At 38.9% G+C, this 21,554-nt stretch overlaps 1 protein-coding gene across 1 annotated transcript in view; it reads right to left on the bottom strand.

Moving 5' to 3' along the window:
• Positions 1-11,158: 11,158 nt before the first annotated feature.
• Positions 11,159-21,554, bottom strand: part of EDIL3 (EGF like repeats and discoidin domains 3) — an 815,229-nt gene continuing 804,833 nt past the window's right edge. The window contains exons 9-10 of the mRNA XM_056538782.1: positions 16,834-16,989; positions 11,159-13,435 (exon numbers count right to left, since the gene is read on the bottom strand). Coding sequence (XP_056394757.1) covers positions 13,286-13,435; positions 16,834-16,989 — 306 coding nt within the window. The 3' untranslated portion in view covers positions 11,159-13,285. The remainder of the gene's footprint in view (positions 13,436-16,833; positions 16,990-21,554) is intronic.

Below are 21,554 nucleotides of genomic sequence, written 5' to 3'. Positions count from 1 at the left end.
TTTGGCTTTATTGTCACTTGGCCCGTCTCCTTTTAATTGTTTTTAGAATAGATTTTTTTTCTTTTGCTTGTTTATTTTATATATATATATATATATATATATATATATATATATATATATATATATATATATATATATATATATATTTTTTTTTTTTTAATAAACCCTTAGGGAAAAAAAATGGTTAAATGAATACATGAATACAACAAAGAGTTCAAGAAGTTGACTAGACCTCCTTATTCCCCAGATCTCAATCTGGTAGAGCATCTATAAAATGTGCTTGAAAAACAAGTCTGATTCAATCCTTTACTGGAGTTTTAGGGTAACTGGCCATGTGACTTGGTAAAATGACAGTAACCCTAGAAAGGGGTCTTGGGGAGTCCAGGCCTCTATGGTAAGAACTATTTTGGGGGCACAAGGAGATCTCCACTAAACCTAAACTTCTAGTCATGTTATATAATCATATCTTGTATACGAGCACCTGACATGACAAATAATGAAGCAGTGTATCTCAGAATTATTTACCAGATTTACTGTTGCAAATGCACCATAATTCTGGCATAATGTGCACCAAAACACTGGCTTACATGACTTCTTTCACATTTATTATGGGTTTAAGATACTTTTTAGACAATCTTTTCCCCATATTAAAAAATGAGTGGTGTGGCCTTTGCAAAAAAGGTATGGCTTTATTAAAAAAGTGCATGGGTGAAGAGGCAACACTGTACACCACATTGCACCAGAATTTTGGTCCAAGACTCCTGTACAGTTTAAGCCAACTAATTAGCTGGTCTAAGACTAGATTTCAACACAGGTTTTTTCTGGTGTTTTATGGAATACTACTACTACAGTTTTTGAGCCAAAGCCAGAAGTGTATTCAAATGAATGAGAAATATAAATAAAAAAAAAAGACTTATACTTCTGCCTCCTACTGGATCCACTTCTGGCTTTGGCTTAAAAACTGCAGTGGCAGTTTTCCAGAAGAACGCCAGACAAAACCTGTGTGAAAACCTAGCCTAAGAGTACAGTATCCTGCGCAGATTTGATGCGCAGGATTTGTAACTGCCGATTAGAAGCTGTGCTCAGTCATTTAGTTTACATTGAGATCTGCAGCAGAAAATCCTGCACATCAAATCCTGCACCTTAAATCTGCGCAGGACAGCATCCTGTACGTGTGGACACACCCTAAGGGTCAGTTCACACGTGCTTATTTTTGCTGCCGATCTGCTGCGGATTTGCAGCTTCAGATTTTGCTGCCCATTGACTTTAATGGGCAGCAAAATCTGCTGAAGCATATCTGTAGCAGATCGGCAGCGGAAAATATGTACATGTGAACTGACCCTTAGCATGTTACAGATTTATCAATCAGCCTGTATCATTGTGACCGATCTGGCACATTCTAAGACTATATAGTCTAAGATCATAGAGGGAAATTTATCAAAACCTGTGTAGAGGAAGAGTGGTGGAGTTGCCCATAGCAACCAATCAGATTGATTCTTTCATTTTTCAGAGGCCATGTCAGAAAGGAAAGAAGCAATCTCATTGGTTGCTATGGACAACTCCACCACTCTTCCTCTACACAGGTTTTGATAAATTTCCTCCATACTGTCTAACAATCCTACAGCGTTAAAGGGGTACTACGCTGCTCAGCGTTTGGAACAAACTGTTCCAAATGCTGGAGCCGGAGCCAGGAGCTCGTGACGTCACCTCATGATGTCATGCTCCGCCCCCTCAATTCAAGCCTATGGGAGGGGTTGTGATGGCTGATGGGGCAGGGCATGACGTCATGAGGGGGCGAGGCTATGACGTCACAAGCTTCCGGTGCCGGCATTCAGAACAGTTTGTTCCAAAACGCTGAGCAGCGGAGTACCCCTTTAATACATCTAGGCCAATGTGTGTTAAGTATAATCTAAACTATGTTGTGGAATTCATTGTATCCTTCTTTATTGGTCTAAAATGTCAATGTATTAAACCTCACCCAACCATCAAATCAATGCAACTAAATAAGGATCCAGTTACACGGTCAGGACCAGTATTTGCACAGTGACATAATTTTCATCATTTAGTCTCTGTACATTACCACAATAGTTTGAAAACAAAGCCATGAATATGTATTGGGAGTGTCTTTATTTTCAGAAACTGAAAAGCATTTGGACAATTGCAGTTTTATGATAACAAAAGAAGATAAAAAGAGCTGATTCCAAGTGTTGAATTTTCAGTTCATGACTTTTAGGGTATTGTCCAAAGAGGACTTGGAGGCTATCATAAGTCAGAAAGTTTAGGATTTTTAATATCAACATGTTTTTTTACTTTAAGTTTGCATTGTTGTGAATTTAGGATGTACATTCTTCAAAAGAAGGAAAGCACTGGCAAGCTCAGCTACACCAACAAAACAGGTTAAATGGCCACTGTCATTTTGAAAAACTTTTGACATGTCCTACCGACTGCCGATCAAAACATTTAACATGATGCTAGGACATGTCAAAAGTTTTTCCAAATGACAGGTACTCTTTAAAGATCACAAAAGACAACTAAAGCGTTGTGACTGGCTGTGCAGTCCTGCAGGGACAATGTATCATAGGAACCAGGAGGATACAGCAACAAGCCAGGACCAGTAGCTGTTGGTATGGCAGATGTCGGGGATCAGGGTAGGTAAGTATCACTTATTTTTTATTTTTTATATCATCTTCAGCCATATATATATATATATATATATATATATATATATATATATATATATAGATAATATTTCCTCTGGACAACCCCTTTAAAGGCATGAATCAGTCACATGACCTGAATCCTTGTTGAACATAATGAAGCCAAAACTGATTGCAGAAACACCCACAAACAGGAAGCACCTGAAGGCAACTATAGAAAAACTTGGTGATGTCCATGGGCTCAAAATTACAATTAGACATCAATGGTAAAGAATTTTCATTGTTGTATTAAAATAATCCTTATACTTATAATTTTTTATACTCAGTCAGTATGAACATGTGATTGATGGACTATGTAAGCCCACTGCATAAAGCTGAAAAAATACATTACAATCACATATTGGTGGCTTTGTTTCAAATTCATTGTGGTGGACGGATTATGTGGATTCCAAATAAATCGGGACCCAAGTACATATTATTTACATAAAGTGATTGGATAATATGTTTTGAAGCTTGGTCACATGTTTGCCATCTGTAGGTCTCTGTCAGAAGCATGTCATAATAGAGTGGGTAGTCTACTTTCTTATTTTTCTTATAAGCAATCCTCTGATTCATGTATGGTTGAATAGATATTAACACTTTGTCATTACTTCTTTGTCAAACTATGGGTATAGCATTTACCAGCTCATATCTATGTTGGCAGAAAGTCTTCTTTTAGCACACTCCAGGGTTTTAGGTCTTTACGAAAGGTCTGTAGTTATTCTGAGAGCAGTTAGCCATTTTATGGATATAGTTAATTGTCATTAAAATGCCAACTATTCTGGCCATTAAGTGCCTCAATAATGTCACTAGGTTTAAGTAATTTTCCAGTCTACAACCTCCAGTGCATAAAGTAGGCCTATGCAAATGTAATCCATCGTTATCATTTTTTTTTATATGTCCGGAATATAAATGGATATAAAAAATGCATGTATAATATACCTTTATAATATTCCATGTCTATATTAGAGGAAACTGGAATTTACCTTAACTTCTAGTAGCCTTTCTATATCATTAGGTTCTCTGTAAAAGTCAGTCACTTCATATACTTATAGTACGGCAGTTAGTACTAGACACAGAGAAGGGGGAAAGAAGGGTTGTGTGGAGGTATTTAAGACAGAGGCTGGGATATATTTAGCTATCTGCGACGTGGATCGTCAGTCGCAGACGGACGTATCATGCCTACGGCATTTTGATATGGGGGTAAGCAGTGTACTGTGCATGAATTATTGTGGTGTTAGGAAGTAGGTTAATCAGTTTAGTTATTTATTGCAGTAACTACACATGGATAATGGCTGGACATTTTTTGGACTATACTGTGGTTATGTGGACATCATAGAGGTTTCTTTATCTAGGTGAGGACTAGGGTGCTGGGGTTGAAACCTTGGACTATTTGCATATACCATTTGTACTGATGTTACTCCCCTCCCCCTCCCCTGTCTGTGTATAGGTGGCATTATTATCTGAACTCTTTATCTAATAATCTGGAGGGTCAAACAAGATCCTGGCGATTGGACAATTGTGGTCTGGAGTTATCTGTAGTAAGGAAGCAACTATTTTCAGGTCTTTATTCCAGGTATAGGCTTTACTACTATTGAAATGGTCCATATATATATATGGTAGATTTGGTATGGCTTATCATGATTATTATTATTTGCCATTTTTAGGGGGCCATTTACTAAGCCTATTTTCCCTTTTTCTGTGGAGGAGCCCTTATCGTAGGGTCCTCACTTTATCAGTGATCTCGTTCTCTGCTACCTAGAGGTAATGACATATATATATATATATGTCTCTGTTTTTTCTTTGGGAGTTTTTTGAGACCACATCTGGTGTACTTTAGGGACTTTATCTACTTCCCTTTTCCTTTTTTGGCACCTGGCCTGTCATTAACACAGTATTTATCTGTTTTCTTCTTTACTTACCTTCGTTATTATCTTCAACACATCCATTATCTACACTATAATCTTTACATTTTTCATGTCTCAATATCTTTTGGCATGTGATGTTATCATATTTTATATCCTTTATTATTTATTATTATATATTTTTTTGTCTTGCTTTGCAAATATATGTAGAATGGAATATTTGTGTACTAAAGCTAATGCTATGTTTTATGTGGTATGTTGTGTCTTCTTTCTTTCTATCCTTGTTTGTTCTCCCTTTTTTTGCTTCCTACTACAGGTTGTTACATCAGTCGGAGGATATTCAAATGAAGCCACAAATAAGCCTTGCTATCTCCTATCTGCATTCACGTGCTTTGTATTGTATATATGCCTGCTTTTATGTATTATAACATATGTTATGTATAGTTCTAAATGTCCTTTCATCTATTGTACATTGAGCTGTGCCTTTGTCCATGTGTTGCACGCTATTTATACATATTGTTCCTCCATATCTCGGTGCTTATTAGGTATATATTTGTATACTGTTGTTGTCATCCCCTGATGAACCGTTGTATATCACAAGATACACGGGGAAACGCGTTGGGATATACGGTTGTTCATCATAGGAGAGCTTTTTCTTTCTTATGTATTGATACTAATTATTTATACTATTGTCATTGGGTTTTTTACGAGGATTAAATAAAATTGTGAATTTTTAGCTACATGGTTTAATGTTATTCCGGAAAGAAGGGTCGCCCTGTTATAGTCTGTGAGAGGGGAGGAGGAAAGCAGGGGAGATATCTTATTTTTTTGCTGAGCACAAAAGCAGTATATATGTAAATTTAGTTTAAGATTCTTATTTTGCATTATACAATTTCAATATAATATTAAAACAAGCTATCAAAACCCATAACAGGCTGAATTTCAGATCACAACAATTGAGTGGCCACACATAGACACATATAGCATACACATCTCCTGACAGAGTATGACAAATTCATTCTTTTTTGTTTGAGCTGGTCATCTCGCAACACACATTTTAGGATATGTTGGATGTATATCTGTGCATCCTATATCAGGAGTGGACTGAAAAAGTTCCAAAGAATCATATGGTGTATCTTGGCTCTGTAACAATAATGCCATCAAAACAGAATGTGAGATCTAACTGATGATATGTCACATTTGTTTAAAGATAACAATAATGTACAGAGATCCCAAGTTGAATGGCAAAAGATGATTTGAAAAAAAAAACATGATTGTGGGATTCCCTGGGGATAGACGTTTTGCTTTATGTATTAATAGAGTCCTTGGTAGGTGGTGGGGAGGTGGTTATGACTATGTATACTATGCTGTGCCCTGGCTTCCCATTTTGTGCTCGTAGTCACATGTTTTATATACTGTTTTATTTTGTAACTGCACTTTAAAATGCTTGCACTTTATTATACAACTAAATATATATTAATCTGTTATTAATAGGCTAGTAACTGGGTTTTGCATGTTGTCCTGGTGTGATAGGAGCATTGGGTGACCTTTCCTTTGAGGTGCTGCGTGAGAGGCCCTGTCTCAGTTGGGAGATTTTTTTTCCTGCCTTCTCCTTGGTGGGGGTGAAGCTTATGTGCACAAAAGTGTGATTAAATTATGTGACTGAATTCCTTAACCACGTGCGTGGACGGTGTTGGGGAGTATAGACTACAGAATGAAGTCTTCTGGAGTGAGGGCTGGACTGTCAGGAAAGAAACTGGGCACTGAAATGCAGTGTTGCTTGCCTCTGAGTCTGAGAGGAGTCCAGGTGAATTTTGAAAGATAAGCCACAGGTGCAGTGCTAGGAGAATCAAGTTTAACTGCTTGTTGATAGTAAAATAGGTGCTATGAAGGGTCGCCCAGGTTGCAGCTTTATGTGAGTTAAAGGAACTGTATTAAAGGGATTGTGATGCCAAAAAACTAATTATGGCCTATCCATAGGATAGGCCATCAATAGTTGATCTGCAAGGTGCAAACACCCAGCACCCTGACAATTAGCTGACTGGCACAGCTGCGGTGCTGGAATAAACAGTGTATGGCAGCTGGAAGCCTAGGCTCCAAATGTTGTTTGTAGTGGTGGTGTTGGGAAACTTCAGAGCAGCTCCCATTAAACTGTGGATAAAAAAATAATAGGTTTAGGTCAGCAAACAACTTTAAGAAATTGTGCTTTCCAGTGGGGTAAAATTGCAACAAACTATTCCTGTTGTGTGTGCCAGTTTTTTCCCTCGCCCTGGTATCTAGGTCTGGCAACCTGTTGAGGATTTTGCTAGCATATTGCAATATTGTATAGAGTTCAATCAATATTTCTTAATGAGATTTATGGAAAAGGTGGATTCATTCAGTTCTGTATAGATGAAAACTTGGTCTTCAGAAATTTCTTCTTAGAAACCTCAGACTGTCTCATATACATCTATGCCTGTTTAAAGGGGTATTCTGGCCATAGACATCTTATCCCCTATCCAAAGCATTGCCTGCCGCTGGGACACCCCCATGATCTCCGTGCAGCACCTGCATTCTGCTGCTCTAGCCTTGGAATCCTCTGTGTTTCCGAGACTGGAGACGTGACGCCATGCCCCCTCCCATAGATTTGAATGGAGGGGGTGTGGCATGGCATCACGAGGGGGTGTGATGTCACATCTCCAGTCCTGGAAACACAGAGGTTTCCGAGGCTGGAGCAGCAGCCCAGCGAAGAATGCAGATGCTGCATCGAGATCATGAGGGGTCCCAGAGGCGCCCCCCCCCCCCCACGATCAGACATCTTATCCCCTATCCTTTGGATAGAGGATAAGATGTATATGGCCAGAATACCCCTTTAGGTGAGATTTACACTTTGCAAAGTACCTGATTTTTTTTACATTAGCCCTTGGTTAAGTGGTGACAATGGGATTTTAGTGCTCTCACTGGTATTATTGAGCCTATGAGAGCCCCCTCCATGGTACACTGCTATTTCTCATTCTCTTCAATTCAGCAGTACTCACACTTTTGCTTACTTCTCTGACAAAGCACAGGAAAGCACTATAATGCCATAACAGGGCTAGTAAAAGTGAACTGCCTACACTACTGTTACAGCAGTATGGTGTACTGCCTACAGTACAATACTTTAGATGGCATGCGTGGGTAAGAAAATATTATTCTTATACTGGGTTTACAAGGCTGTTTGTGAGCAGAAAGAAAACAAACAGCAACAATATCACAAAAAATGTAGTCCATACATCACAAAAGTATATTGATCTAAGCAGGTAACTGCTAATAATGATGATGAATAAACAGCAGCAGAGAGGATCACTGCATGGAAGGGGTGACATCACAGTGCAGCCCTGGTCTAAGCAGAGAACTGCTGATGATGATGGAAAGTTAAAGAGAGGGCAATAAAATAACATTCTGGAGGCAGTTCTATATACATAGTAAGAACGTAAGTATTTATACAAGAGACAGTTGCCCCAAACTTTTTGGATGATAAGAGATAAGAGGGAAGCCTTGATTAAACTTTAAGGCCAACACTGATCCTATGGAGGAGGTAGACAGGCTAAGGTTTCATGCACAGAATTCACTTCCACCCCCACTTCCTGTGTACCACATCCTTGTCTCTCTGTTGCTAGAGATGGAATCCTCCAAACAAGCAGTGGACAGTCGTTTGCAAGGAAATGAAACACCTAGTGCTCGATATCTTTTCTGGGGTAAGTAATGATTTCTAGTAAATGAAGTGATTTACAAATATGTAGAAAATCACATAGACTATCAAAAGGAGGGACACTGTCTGAATTGACAGTGACCATTCCATTTTAAAAATCAATGTAATACTTATTATTTGTGTACATTCAATGAACAATAAAACCACAGAAACCATGTTAAATGGCCTACATTTTCAAAAGTTTATTTTAGCCTTGAAGACTAGACAATGTCATACTGATTTTACATCAACCTACATGATTTTAATATTTACAAAAAACATTTCAGTATTACACAGTTTGAAAAGTTGCAAAGGTTACTGTGTTTGATATCTGATACTTAGTGAGATCCCTAACCATCAATTTTTTGTATGCAATTAGTTTGTATGCTGTACAGTACCCTTAAGTCTTCAAAGCGGAATTAATCGTATCAAAAGAGAAAGTCAACATAAAACTAGGACCAGGTTTTGCAACAAGCCCTTTGGGTGAATGGTTAGAAGAACACATTTTGGGACTAAATGCAAAACAAGATAGAGTGCTAAATAATAATTCTCTGACATGTAAAATAAACTTGGTCATGTGGTTTTGAATTGTGTAATTAGAATATTAATAAGAGTGAGAATAAAATAGGATGGATGTTGTCTTCATGGGCTGTGTTTAAGGCGCTTCCTTTACAGGATAAAAAAAAAAAAGGGTTGAATATGTTATATATATATATAAAAAAAAAAAGAATACCAAATGGCTTCACTTTACTGATCCCTCCCTGGTACCATTACGATGGTGCCTGGTACCCGTTGATTTTCACTTCTTGAACCCCTCCTCGACACACAGAAAATGGTCACGCAGCTGGCCATGTGCTGTGGTGACCTACCTTGACAATAACTTTTAGGTGAGACAGGACCAGGAAATGGAGATCAGCTTGGACAAAGCACCACTACAATGTTAGCAAAAAAGTGAGGTGAGGATTGCATTTTCTTTCACCCAGTCTGAGGATTTTTTTAAATTCTGCCAGGGAACCCCTTAAAGGGGTATTCCAGGAAAAAACTTTTTTTTATATATATATATATATATATATATATATATATATATATATATATCAACTGGTTCCAGAAAGTTAAACAGATTTGTAAATTACTTCTATTTCAGTACTTATGAGCTTCTGAAGTTAAGGTTGTTCTTTTCTGTCTAAGTAATCTCTGATGACACGTGTCTCGGGAAACGCCCAATTTAGAAGCAAATTCCCATAGCAAACCTCTTCTAAACTTGGCGGTTCCCGAGACACGTGTCATCAGAGATTACTTAGACAGAAAAGAACAACCTAAACTTCAGAAGCTCATAAGTACTGAAAGGATTAAGATTTTTTAATAGAAGTAATTTACAAATCTTTTTAACTTTCTGGAGCCAGTTGATATATAAAAAAAAGTTTTTTCATGGATAACCCCTTTAAGGTCATGCTGCTCAGTCCTGTTCACAGAAATGGGGCTGAGCTGCAATGCCACACACAGCCAATGGACATGAGTGGTGCTGTTTGTGGAAGAGAGCACACACTTTTCTAGTCTTATACAATCTCTTTAAAGGGGTACTCCAGTGGAAAACTTTTTTTTAAAATAAACTGGTGCTAGAAAGTTGAACAGATTTGTAAATTACTTCTATTAAAAAATCTTAATCCTTCCAGTATTTATTAGCTGCTGAAGCTCTCTGCTGACATCATGAGCACAGTGCTTTCTGCTGACATCTCTGTCCATTTTATGAACTTGTGAATAAAGAAAAAAGAAAGGGCCCAGGAAGGCACCTAGTGCATTACCCTAGGAGGCAGATAGCACCCCATAGAAAGTGGTGACAGGTCAGGGGTCTAATGGGTGGCCGTTCACCTCGTATATTAAATACGCATACAACCTCTATTGAGGTAATGATGTAGCAATCCGTGCAGGCCCGCAGGTCACAGGATAGATCCAAAGGAAATCCTGGAATGGAACTGGTACAGCAGGAAAAAGAATGACCTTTAGCCAGGCGCTCGGAGGTCCAAAGGATGTCACAAGCCCGGAGAGAAAGCGGACAAGCTGTGCATGAGGAAACAAGGCCTTCTGTTGTCAGCAGAGATTTCCTTGGCACTCTTACAGCTCTGAGAGTTCCAAGGAAATCTCTGCTGACAACAGAAGGCCTTGTTTCCTCATTCACAGCTTGTCCGCTTTCTCTCCGGGCTTGTGACATCCTTTGGACCTCCGAGCGCCTGGCTAAAGGTCATTCTTTTTCCTGCTGTACCATTTTATGAACTGTCCAGAGCAGTATATGTTTGCTATGGGGATTTTCTCCTACTCTGGACAGTTCTTAAAATGGACAGAGATGTCAGCAGAGAGTATTGTGCTCGGGATTCAGCAGAGAGCTCTTTGTTCCAAAAAGAAAAGAATTTCCTCTGTAGTATTCAGCAGCTAATAAGTACTGGAAGGATTAAGATTTTTTTTTTTATAGAAGTAATTTACAAATCTGTTAAACTTTCTGCCACCAGTTGATTTAAAAAAAAAAGTTTTTCACTGAAGTACCCCTTTAACTCAAAGATATTTAAGTACTGTCACTGAAGAGACTTTCTTGTCAACACTGAGGATGCACAAATAGTTTTCAAAAGTGCAAAAGGAATATTCAAAGAAATATTTTGCTTATTTCATCTTTTTAAAACAATATACAAAACATCTAATAGTAAAAGTAAAAACTTTAAAATGCCAAGAAGACTAAATAAACTACCCTCTGCAGCATAGTACAGAAATGTGTTTATATTTTGACAGAAACACTAAGCATGTTGTTTCAGAGGATATTAAAGGCTTTTACACACACAGATGGAATGCAAGAAAAGTGGCATACATTTAGGGGGAAAAAATGGGCGTAGGAATATAAGCACATTACTTAAACATAGCAATAATTTAACGAGCACAATGAATGAAAAGATAATAAAAATCTAGATATTTTGAACAAATGCTACGTCATAAAGTGCAAAGTGTGGGCAGTGTTTTTAAATAATTATTTTACAACCAAGGGTCATTGTTATGTTTGACTTTCTCTTTAATATTGTTCACCAAGGTTGAATACAACATCATACACAATATACATTTTTGAAGGACATTATACAGACAGACAGGACATTGACATCTAGTGGTATTAGATATGTAGCACAATTAAAACTAAACATTGTAAAACATGGATCTTATGATCTCCATTTTTTTTTTTTCTTGGATAAAATCAGGGAGATCAGTTTAGAAGTATTAAAACCCCATTTATTCTTCAACCTGCCAAGACCAGAAGAGAAACCTGAAGAGCGATATTAGTCTAAGCTTTTCACATTAGACTATTTTATGTATTATTATTATTAATAATATTATTGTCTAACACAAATTTTTTATGGTCTGTAAGTCCTCACGATATCTACTCTTTGTCTACTGAATAGCCCAGAGTCATAAGTTGAACCTGATAGACTCCAATCCAACATCTATAACAGGGCCCCTCACTGATCATGTGCCATTTATAACACAGGTGCCTTCTTATCTATCGGAAAGGACTTAGTGCCCCACTAAACACCAAGCCTTAGATGTGACATCTACCTTAGCATCCCCTTTGTCTGTGCCCTTGGCCTCATCGTAATATACTTTAGGAATTTTATTATACATATCGAGTTAATTTGAGATCTGAACTGATGTAAGTAAATTAGTCATATTAAAATGGAATATGGGGTGTGAACACTTAACTTAAATTGTTCAAACATTCAAGTAACCAGAACAAGTTGAGCAGATACTGTACCACCACATTATCACACTCTTTATCAATTGGTGTTACCAACAAAAAAAACTATATTTTCTTCTTCACATACACATATTTCAGTCCACAATTGAAAAAAACAAACGAAAAACTAAGTTGTATGTTATCAATACAATATACTTGCTTTTCTTTTCTTATGTAGAAAGACTATGTTTAACAAACTGTAAACTAGAAGACACGCCTATTGACACATGAAATGTATTATGTGTACAAGCCTATCAATATTATCTCCCTCCATGCTACTGTATGGACCTAAAATAATTCAGATTAAACTAAATATATATTTTTTATATTAATATATAGATATATACTGTATGCATATGCAATTCTGCTTACTAAGTAAAACTTTTTAGTACTGTTCTTATGCATAAAAAAAAGAATTTGCAGAGAAATATAATGCCTTGGGGCAAATTCAGAAGAGATTTGCTAATATAATAATCTTGGACGTTAGTGTATTCTATGTAATAAATGGAAAAGGGATAAGATATTGATGTATTGTTACTTTTATGACATGCAGAAAAAGAAATTCCAGTCTTTGCACACATTTAGTATTCAGGTCATTGAGGAAGAAAATGTATCCAACACAAGTAATAACATGCCTCAAGAACATGCACAATAGGAATGAAATTAAGAGGAAAATATGTTATTGAAAGTTTGTAATTTCACAGGTGTAAATCAAATGGATTTCTAAAATCTGAGATGTAAATATTAATATTTTGATAGGCACAAGGGAAGCAATTAGGATAATGCAGTCATCCCAGAGACATCTTATTGCTACTCTGCAGCATCGGGTTTAAAGGTGGAAAGTAGATATAAAAACAAATTTTGGTTGGCGATTTCTTTAGCTCAGGCGAAAATCCCTATAATTGCATTTTCTTTTGCTCATAAAAAAATATAGACATGTAAAAGGAAACAAAAATAGCTGAAATGATGCTGCCTCTCTCCCCAATGTATTTCAACCAGTGTGAACAACGTAGAAGAAAACAAAAACATTTCAATACAAAGGGACAGTATTTAAAGGATATTTACTGGTGGGATCATTTTAAGGGCAGGCACAGACTACCTTGCAAAAACAGTTACCAGCCTACCAAAAAAGTGAGCACTTGTTCAAATGAAAATCCATCCATTTTTTTTCTTTCAGGTTTTGCACAGTTTTGAAAATATTCAAATGATGATTTATTTTTTGTGTTGAATAGTCAGCTGATGAAAGCTTTCAGTCCTCTTCAGTGCAACCTAGAAGCTCAGCTCTTAATGTGATCCGGCCATACCATGACCAGGGTAGGATCCTTATAAATCTTGCATAGATCAGTGGATCAATAACGTTCTTTCTGTGTGTGTCATTGTCAAAATTTCCTTGAAAAACCTGAGGATATAAAAACAAAAATGATTGGAGGATACAGGTTAAAATACCTTATTATGAAAAATTCATCTTGGGTAATGAAATGTTCAAATTGCAGGTCCCATGATGAAACCAACAAATACTAAGGATTGGAGAAATATGTAAAGCAAAAGGTCTCCAACGTCTTGCATCTGAACAGTCACCATTACATCAAGCTGCAATCTCCTTGGCTTGTATCTTCTGCAGATGCTTACAAACTTACAAACTCCATTCTAAAGTACCTTCTCAAAGAATTCCAAAGGATAGGGGATAAGATGTCTAACCGCGGGGGTCCCGCCGCTGGGGACCCCCGCAATGTTGCATGCGGCACCCACCTGTTTGTTGTCCGGAAGCACTGGAGGGTCTCGGTCGCGACCATGGGAACGGAAGTCTGTGACCTCCCCGTGTGACGCCACACCCCGTCCCCTCAATGCAATGCGTCACGCCCCCTCCCATAGACTTGCATTGAGGGAACGGGGCATGACGTTACACGGGGATGGAGTCCTGACGTCACGGATAGGGGATAAGATGTCTAGGGTGGGAGTACCCCTTTAATAGAATGGGGTCACCATTTAGGTCCCCTTTATAACCAGAGCAGATTGTATCTACAAAAACTTTCTATTCCTCCATAGGACCTCAAATGTTTGCATTATATAACTAATCTACTGATTCAAATAGAAACGTTGAAGTGCTTTATTTCTCCTATGGTGGCACTGCTTGGCTATTGAACACTGCTTGTCAGCTTTTTGTACATTTTCACATTCTATTGGTTTACTGTCTGCTGAGCCCATATAAATTGTTTATCCAAAATGTGCAACTCCTCCTAGCTCTATTTTATATTAAATAGTTACAAAAACCCTTTTATTCTCACTCGGCTATGGCCTGGAAAACCCTTGTCACCGTCATTTAGTTTCCTAATGTTTATTGAAATTATTTGAACACAGCAACACTAAATCTAGAATGCACTTTACAGGCAACAGGGATTTGCAGAACGCAACATTGTGTCTTGAAATGCAAATGTTATGTTCTTCCTTAATGGTATCTTGCTTGAAACAGAAGAACACATTTGTAAGTAAATCTGAGTTTCGTAAAAAAAAAAAAAGAAACCTACACTTTAAACATAACAGTGAATGATACAATACCCAGTAGGAAACAGTTGTTGTTCTGAACTATATCTTCAAGGCAGTCATAAGTTAGATAGCATCTGGCTTAAAGCATACTGATGGGCCTGGGAAGTTAATATTTCTCAAAGGATATATAATTCTATTTTTGAAGACCATATGGTAACTAAACGCAGGCGACTACATGGCATTAATCCATCTAAGTGACAATTATATATAACCGTGCTAGGTTTTTAAGAGATACAGTAACTCTTACTTAATGTACCACATCGTTGCATCTGGAAGTCTCAATAAGTAAAGTCAATGCAAACAAATTCACTTCATTTCTGCTTTGTTCCACTAGGATTCTTTTATCCTGAGTCTTTTCAAAACAGAATTCTTAAGTCTTAATTGTCTTTCTCTTATCATTCTTCTTAAAGATTGAACCACATTTATAGAAACAAATAGATGCAATAGTAGATAGGAATCAGCATCTTCTGTTCTTCTGTTACTGTCAGGTCGGTGCAGCCAGAATTGATATTAGTTTGGCTTTATGTTTCTCAGTTATTTTATGTTATGCTATAGTCCTTATCCAAATCCTATACATCTGTTCGTTCTTTCTGGAACAGTAATGTCATTGTTTGCTGCTTTAGTTGCACATTAAGAAGAGAACTGTTTTAACAAATGGAGATAAGCCTTGATTCCTGCAAGGCAGGAATACATACATTTGTATTAATGCAAACTGTATAGGACAATACATAAATCAATCTTTATCCAGCTACTTTTTTTGGCTTTAAAGGGGTACTCCACCCCTAGACATCTTATCCCCTATCCAAAGGATAGGGGATAAGATGTCTTATCGCAATATAGCATCTGTCTTATCGCAATATAGCACCCACCTGTTTCTGCTCCGGAAGTGCTGGAGGGTCTGGGTCCCGACCACTGGAGCGGAAGTCTGTTACGTCACAACTCCGCCCCCGTGTGACGTCACGCCCCGTCCCCTCAATGCAAGTCTATGGGAGGGGGCGTGACGGCCGTCACGCCCCCTCCCATAGACTTGCATTGAGGGGACGGGGCGTGACGTCACACGGGGGCGGAGTCATGACGTCACGAACTTCCGTTCCCAGACCCTACAGCGCTTCCGGACAAGAAACAGGTGGGTTGCGACTGCTGGGCGACCACCGTGGTGAGGTCAGCGACAACTGGCAGCGGGACCTCAGCGGGATCTACTGTCACGATTCGGCTGGCTGGAGGTGGATCCTCTGTGCCAGAGAGGGATTGGCGTGGACCGTGTCGGTGGACCGGTTCTAAGTTGCTACTGGTATTCACCAGAGCCCGCCGCAAAGCAGGATGGTCTTGCAGCGGCGGTAGCAACCAGGTCGTATCCACCGGCAACGGCTCAACCTCTCTGACTGCTGAGATAAGCGCGGTACAAGGGAGTAGACATGAGCAAGGTCGGACGTAGCAGAAGGTCAGGGCAGGCAGCAAGGATCGTAGTCAGGGGCAACGGCAGGAGGTCTGGAACACAGGCTAGAAACACACAAGGAAACGCTTTCACTGGCACAATGGCAACAAGATCCGGCAAGGGAGTACAGGGGAAGTGAGGTATAAGTAGGGAAGTTCTCAGGTGAAGGTACTGATTAAAACCTCATGCGCCAATCAGTGGCGCACCGGCCCTTTAAATCGCAAAGACTCGGCGCGCGTGCGCCCCGGGACAGCACAGACAGGGAACGGGTCTGGTAAGCGAGTCGGGATGCGCATCGCGAGCGGGCGCATCCCGCATCGCGAATCGCATCCCGGCTGGGAACATTATCGCAGCGCACCCGGTCGGCAGGTCTGACCGGGGCGCTGCGAATAGGAGAGCGCTGTGAGCGCTCCGGGGAGGAGCGGGGACCCGGAGCGCTCGGCGTAACAGTTACTATACACAAAATATGTTTAATTTAGGCAGTTCATAGAGTCTCCTCTACCTTTCTATTCTTCTCATTATCCCCGATGCCATGAGCTGTTGCCACTAACAAAATTTCAAATTATAATTCATTTTAAATGCTCATCTATGCAACGTTAAAATCCTTGAGCTAGAATAAGTTTTCTACTTATTCTTTTACTTTAAAAATGTTTTTTTTTTACTGTCCCTTTCATATACCATATGTTCTTTTTTGGTCAAGTTCACTTGGTAGACTAGGAGCTGACAGATTTACAGCTGAAATGCATGACACATTGTACGTGCAAAATTAATTTACAATAAGGCAACAAATCATGGGTGTACCTGTATCCTTATATTACCTTGTCTTTTCTTTGTTTTTCATCTTGATACACAGTCCAGTGTTCTCCATTATTACTGAAAGCAAGCTTGTAAGAGCCTACAAACTGCACATGGCCAAAATCTTTAGCTCCTTGCGTAATAATCCCAGTGACCTTTGTAGGACGAAGAAGATCCACCTAGAAACAAAAAACAGTTTCCCATTACTGACCTTGACATAACATAGGCAATCACTTATTAGTATCTATATTTATAAGAAGAAAATTACCACAAGAAGGCATAGTTTTATATTAGAGGAGCAAAGGTTTAAAAATAATATCAAGAAGTATTACTTTACAAAGAAAGTATAGATGCATGGAATAGCCTTCTTGTATAAGTGGTTGCTGAAATACAGTGAAGGAGTTTAAGCATGCATGGGATAGGTATAAGGCTATCCTTTATATGAGATGGGGCCAGGGACTATTAATAGTATTCAGACTATTGGGCAGACTAGATGGGCCAAATCGTTCTTATCTGCCGACACATTCTATGTTTCTATTTATCTATCTATCTGCAAAACAACAGCTGGATGACAATTTTTTGGAGCCCACTGCTCTACACCGAAAAGCTAAAGTTACATAGAGTGAATACATAAAGCCACATACACATAACGTTAAAAGGGTAATCCAGGATATTTTTTCTTTAGCCTTTGAGCCCATGATGCCTAGGTTGCCACTTTGTTAAATTTCTTACATGGGACCCACACCCATGCTTTAGTGCAATTTTTTTTTACATTTTTACTGTTGTGTTTCTGACCTTTTCTCAGCATTTCATGCAGTCAAAGACAATATGTTATAAGTCATATGGTGTCCAGAGGGCAGGGCTATGCTGCAGTAGGTGGGTGGATAGCAGGGTGGAAGGGATTTACTGAAGTTATGCTATCCATCCACACACTGCAGTATAGCCACACCTTCTAGAGACCATATGACTTTTGACAAATTGTCTTTGGGTGCATGGAATGCTGGGAAAGGTCAAAGACAACAGTAAAATCACAAGACTTGCACTACAGCACTTTCTGGTTGGGCCTTGTGCATGAAAACAAGACAGAGCGCCAAAATACACGGTATGATAACTTGGCATCATGGGTTCAAAGACTGAAGAAAAAATAATCCTGGAATCTCCTTTAAAGGTGATGATAATAATTTCAACCCAAACAGTCATTTGTTGGAAAAAACTTTACAGCAATCAATCATTTTAACTGACCCATGTCATCTTCTGAAAAGAAGTCTGCTGTGCTTGTAATTCATTTAGGAAAAAATTGATCCCTTAGGAAAGAATGCTCTCAATACAATCCCAAAAAGATTGATCATCCTTCACCCAGACTCATTGATGATTTATTGCCAGTTTGAACAACTATAATAGCCAATACAGCCTAAAATGTCTTAGGATGTGGCTGCACCCAGACAATTGTTTGTTCTGGTTGTTCAACAATCAACCTATCACTACCTAATATATAGGACTACCATAAAGTATTATTCCTATTTCACAAAGTTATCCCATATCCACAGGTTAGGGGATAACAAGCTGATCTCCGGGATCCAATTGCCGATCATGAAAACACATAGATGGACATTTATCAATGGGTTTAGTCAGGTTTTCTTTGCTAAAATTGTCGCAAAATTGTCGCAACTGCGACTACGTGTGTTTTCGTGCGACAATTTGCATGAAGAACAAGAAAAGCAAGAAAATGCAAACTTGCTTACGTAGTAAATTTTCTAAATGGATTTGCTTTAGTCGGGTATTTATCAACTGCGACAGTCGCAACTGCACAAAAAAAAGTCACAACAAGGTTAAAAATTGACTAAATTTACTCCAGCTCCAATATGGAGCAGAAAAAGCTACTACCAAAGTAAAAAAGGAAAAATTGCTTACGTGAAAGAAATTTATCAACAGGCTGAAACCAGTTGATAAATAAGTCACACATAAGCAAAAAAAAAAGTAAGGAAAAAATTACAAAAAAAAAGAATACATAAGCAAACATTGATAAATGTCCCCCATAGAGGTTGCCACCCTTAATAAACCATCCATGCACAGCTAGCACTCCGTTCACTCGCTAAGGAGCTTTTGAATATTTTGTGGCTCAGTTAAGGGATAACATTAAGAAACGAGAATACACCTTTAGGGCATGGTCTCACAGGGCACATACACAGTGTATTTCATGCTGTGGATGCGCCAACGGCAGTCACAAGAGGGACTGTAGATCAAGCTCCCAGCTGTGGGTGGGTAGCTATGTGTGTCCCCTCATAATGGCGGATTTCCCACTTTAGAAATCCGTTGCTATAAGTGGACACACAGAGATACCTGGTCGCAGCCAGGAGCTCGCTCTGCAGTCCCCTTGTGACTGATGTTGGCGCATCCGCAGTGTATTTAACGTATGTGCCCCGTGTGACCCTGCCCTCCAAACACTAGGGTAAACATACACTGACATTTCTTACTATGCCATAGGTGTTGAACCGAAAGTGATTCATTATGCTTCCTTATTGGTAAAACCAAGCATAGAAATGTTTTTCTACATCATCCAACCTTGTTAGTCGTCTGATTTATAGTCACAAATTGCTGCCACATTCAAAATGTAGCTAATTGCTAAATTAATGCTCTTGTTTAATACATCACAAGGAGCCTTTAGTAATGAGCCTGACATTTAAAGTGCAACTTTTATTCTGTTTCAAGTACTTTACAAATTAGTATTCATAGGAGGAAATATCTGAACTGGTAAAATACATGAAATATGTTGGAGAATGTTGCCGATTCCCAACAGACGTCTTGTAATCAGTCCTATTTTGTATAAATGTCATTATTACTGTGCTGGTCTACTCTAAGACAGATGGGTTGAATTGGACCAAGCTCCTTTCACAGTTGGCATATTTTAGCAAATTACAGTATAAGCTAAAACCAATTTCCTTTCATGAATAAAAGGAACGATATACCGGCTCTATTTATCGAGCTGCTGTACTGTACGAAAGCCACAGCCTTCAGGAAAACTCATAAATGCTTTCCTTGTTTTGCTCTGTTTACGTAGAAAAACTCTCTCGGTGGATCAATACTTTAAGAAACAAAAAACATCTTTGTTGCAATGAAAGGCTATTACACACTAGTACAAATGTACACATTATACACCGAGCCTTCCTTTAAGTGATCAATGAAGAACTTGGATTGTAAATGGTCTCCTGAGAAATTAAATCAACCATAAATGATTTCAGTGTAAACATTGCTGAAAATTCCTTTGAAACTTTACCTTCCACACCATTTATAATTATGAAGCTGGATTCCATGACTGTAATGTACTTTCTTTGCTCTATAAAACTGGCATTAAACAACTTTTGGAGATCAAGCATAGAACTTTGTGTAAGCAGCTTAAGGTTATTTGGCTGAAACCTTGTGCTAGGAAGAACACACAGTATAGAGATATATTTCCCAGCTAAAGCTACTGCGGATGGGAATCTCTATCACTCCAAGTAATGGGGAAGTTTATAGCACTCATTTCATGTCACATGATCTATCAATTTGATGAGCTGTCTGGTATGCTTTGCTGCAGAAAGAAAGATCTAGAGCTTGTGTGGAAATGCAAGGAGAGTGTCATCCCTGAAGTCATTAGTAATATTTCTTTGTACACAAATGCGAAATGTCAGAAATTAATTAGGTTGTTTGAAATTATCCTTTCCGCTACCATCATCAGGGTTACAACAGCCTCATTCAATACAATGCCGTCTGATGTCAACAATAAGCGCTTCCATAAACCTATGTCCTACAATATATAATTATAGAGGTAGAAAAAGTGTCACAAGAATGACAAATGAAGGAAAACGGAGCAAGGATCTTTCTCTGTTTTCTAAACATTAATTAATTATCATTAGGCTTTCTCCATCTGTATCAAGATATGTTATCTATACTAAGGTTTCTACCAAGCAGGAATTAGGACATTGTAAAGGAAATAGTAAGAATACTATAGAAAAGGACAGGCGTCCTGCACTCACCGTGTAAGTTCTGGTCACTCGGCTCCCATCTCGGGCCGCTCCTCCGGCAGGGACTTTAAGACAGCGTGGGGTGCTCAGATGCGACTGCCGGCAGTTTCACGCAATTAATGCGCTTCGTCCAGCCTCAGAGGCGACTGCCGGCAGTTTCACGCAATGAATGCGCTTCGTCCGGCCTCCAAGGAGGCCGGAAGAAGCGCATTCATTGCGTGAAACCGCCGGCAGTCGCCTCTGAGCACCCCACGCTGTGTTGAAGTCCCTGCCGAAGGAGCGGCCCCAGATGGGAGCCGAGTGACCAGAACTTACATGGTGAGTGCAGGACGCCTGTCCTTTTCTATAGTATTCTTATTGCAGACTTCTGTTCAATTGTCCTAGCACCGCTGTGTATGGTATTTTCTGGTCTCCTGCCTAAGTGAGTATATCCATCTCTTGGTTTGAGGGCTATTCGTGTTGGTGCCACTGTTTTGTTCTTTGGTAAAGGAAATAGTATTCGTACAGACCTTCAGCATCTGGTTGATCTGATCTGGCTTTAAAATGAATCTGACAGCCGCTTCATCTGCACTAAACCCAATCTGCAGGGTGATAGTGGGGATGAACATGATTAAAATGAGAACCGGATCACGGATCCTGTACGTTTTATTCTGGTTCACCCACACTATAACCTCATGTAATGGGTTTAGCACGGGTGAACTGGTTGTTAGTTTCCCTTAAAAGCTGTCCATACTAAATGATGG

The sequence above is a fragment of the Hyla sarda genome, chromosome 1, assembly GCF_029499605.1.
Source record: "Hyla sarda isolate aHylSar1 chromosome 1, aHylSar1.hap1, whole genome shotgun sequence".
Classification (NCBI taxonomy): Eukaryota; Metazoa; Chordata; class Amphibia; order Anura; family Hylidae; genus Hyla; species Hyla sarda.
The sequence above is the reverse complement of the archived record's forward strand: the minus strand, read 5'-3'. Positions and strand labels throughout refer to the sequence as shown.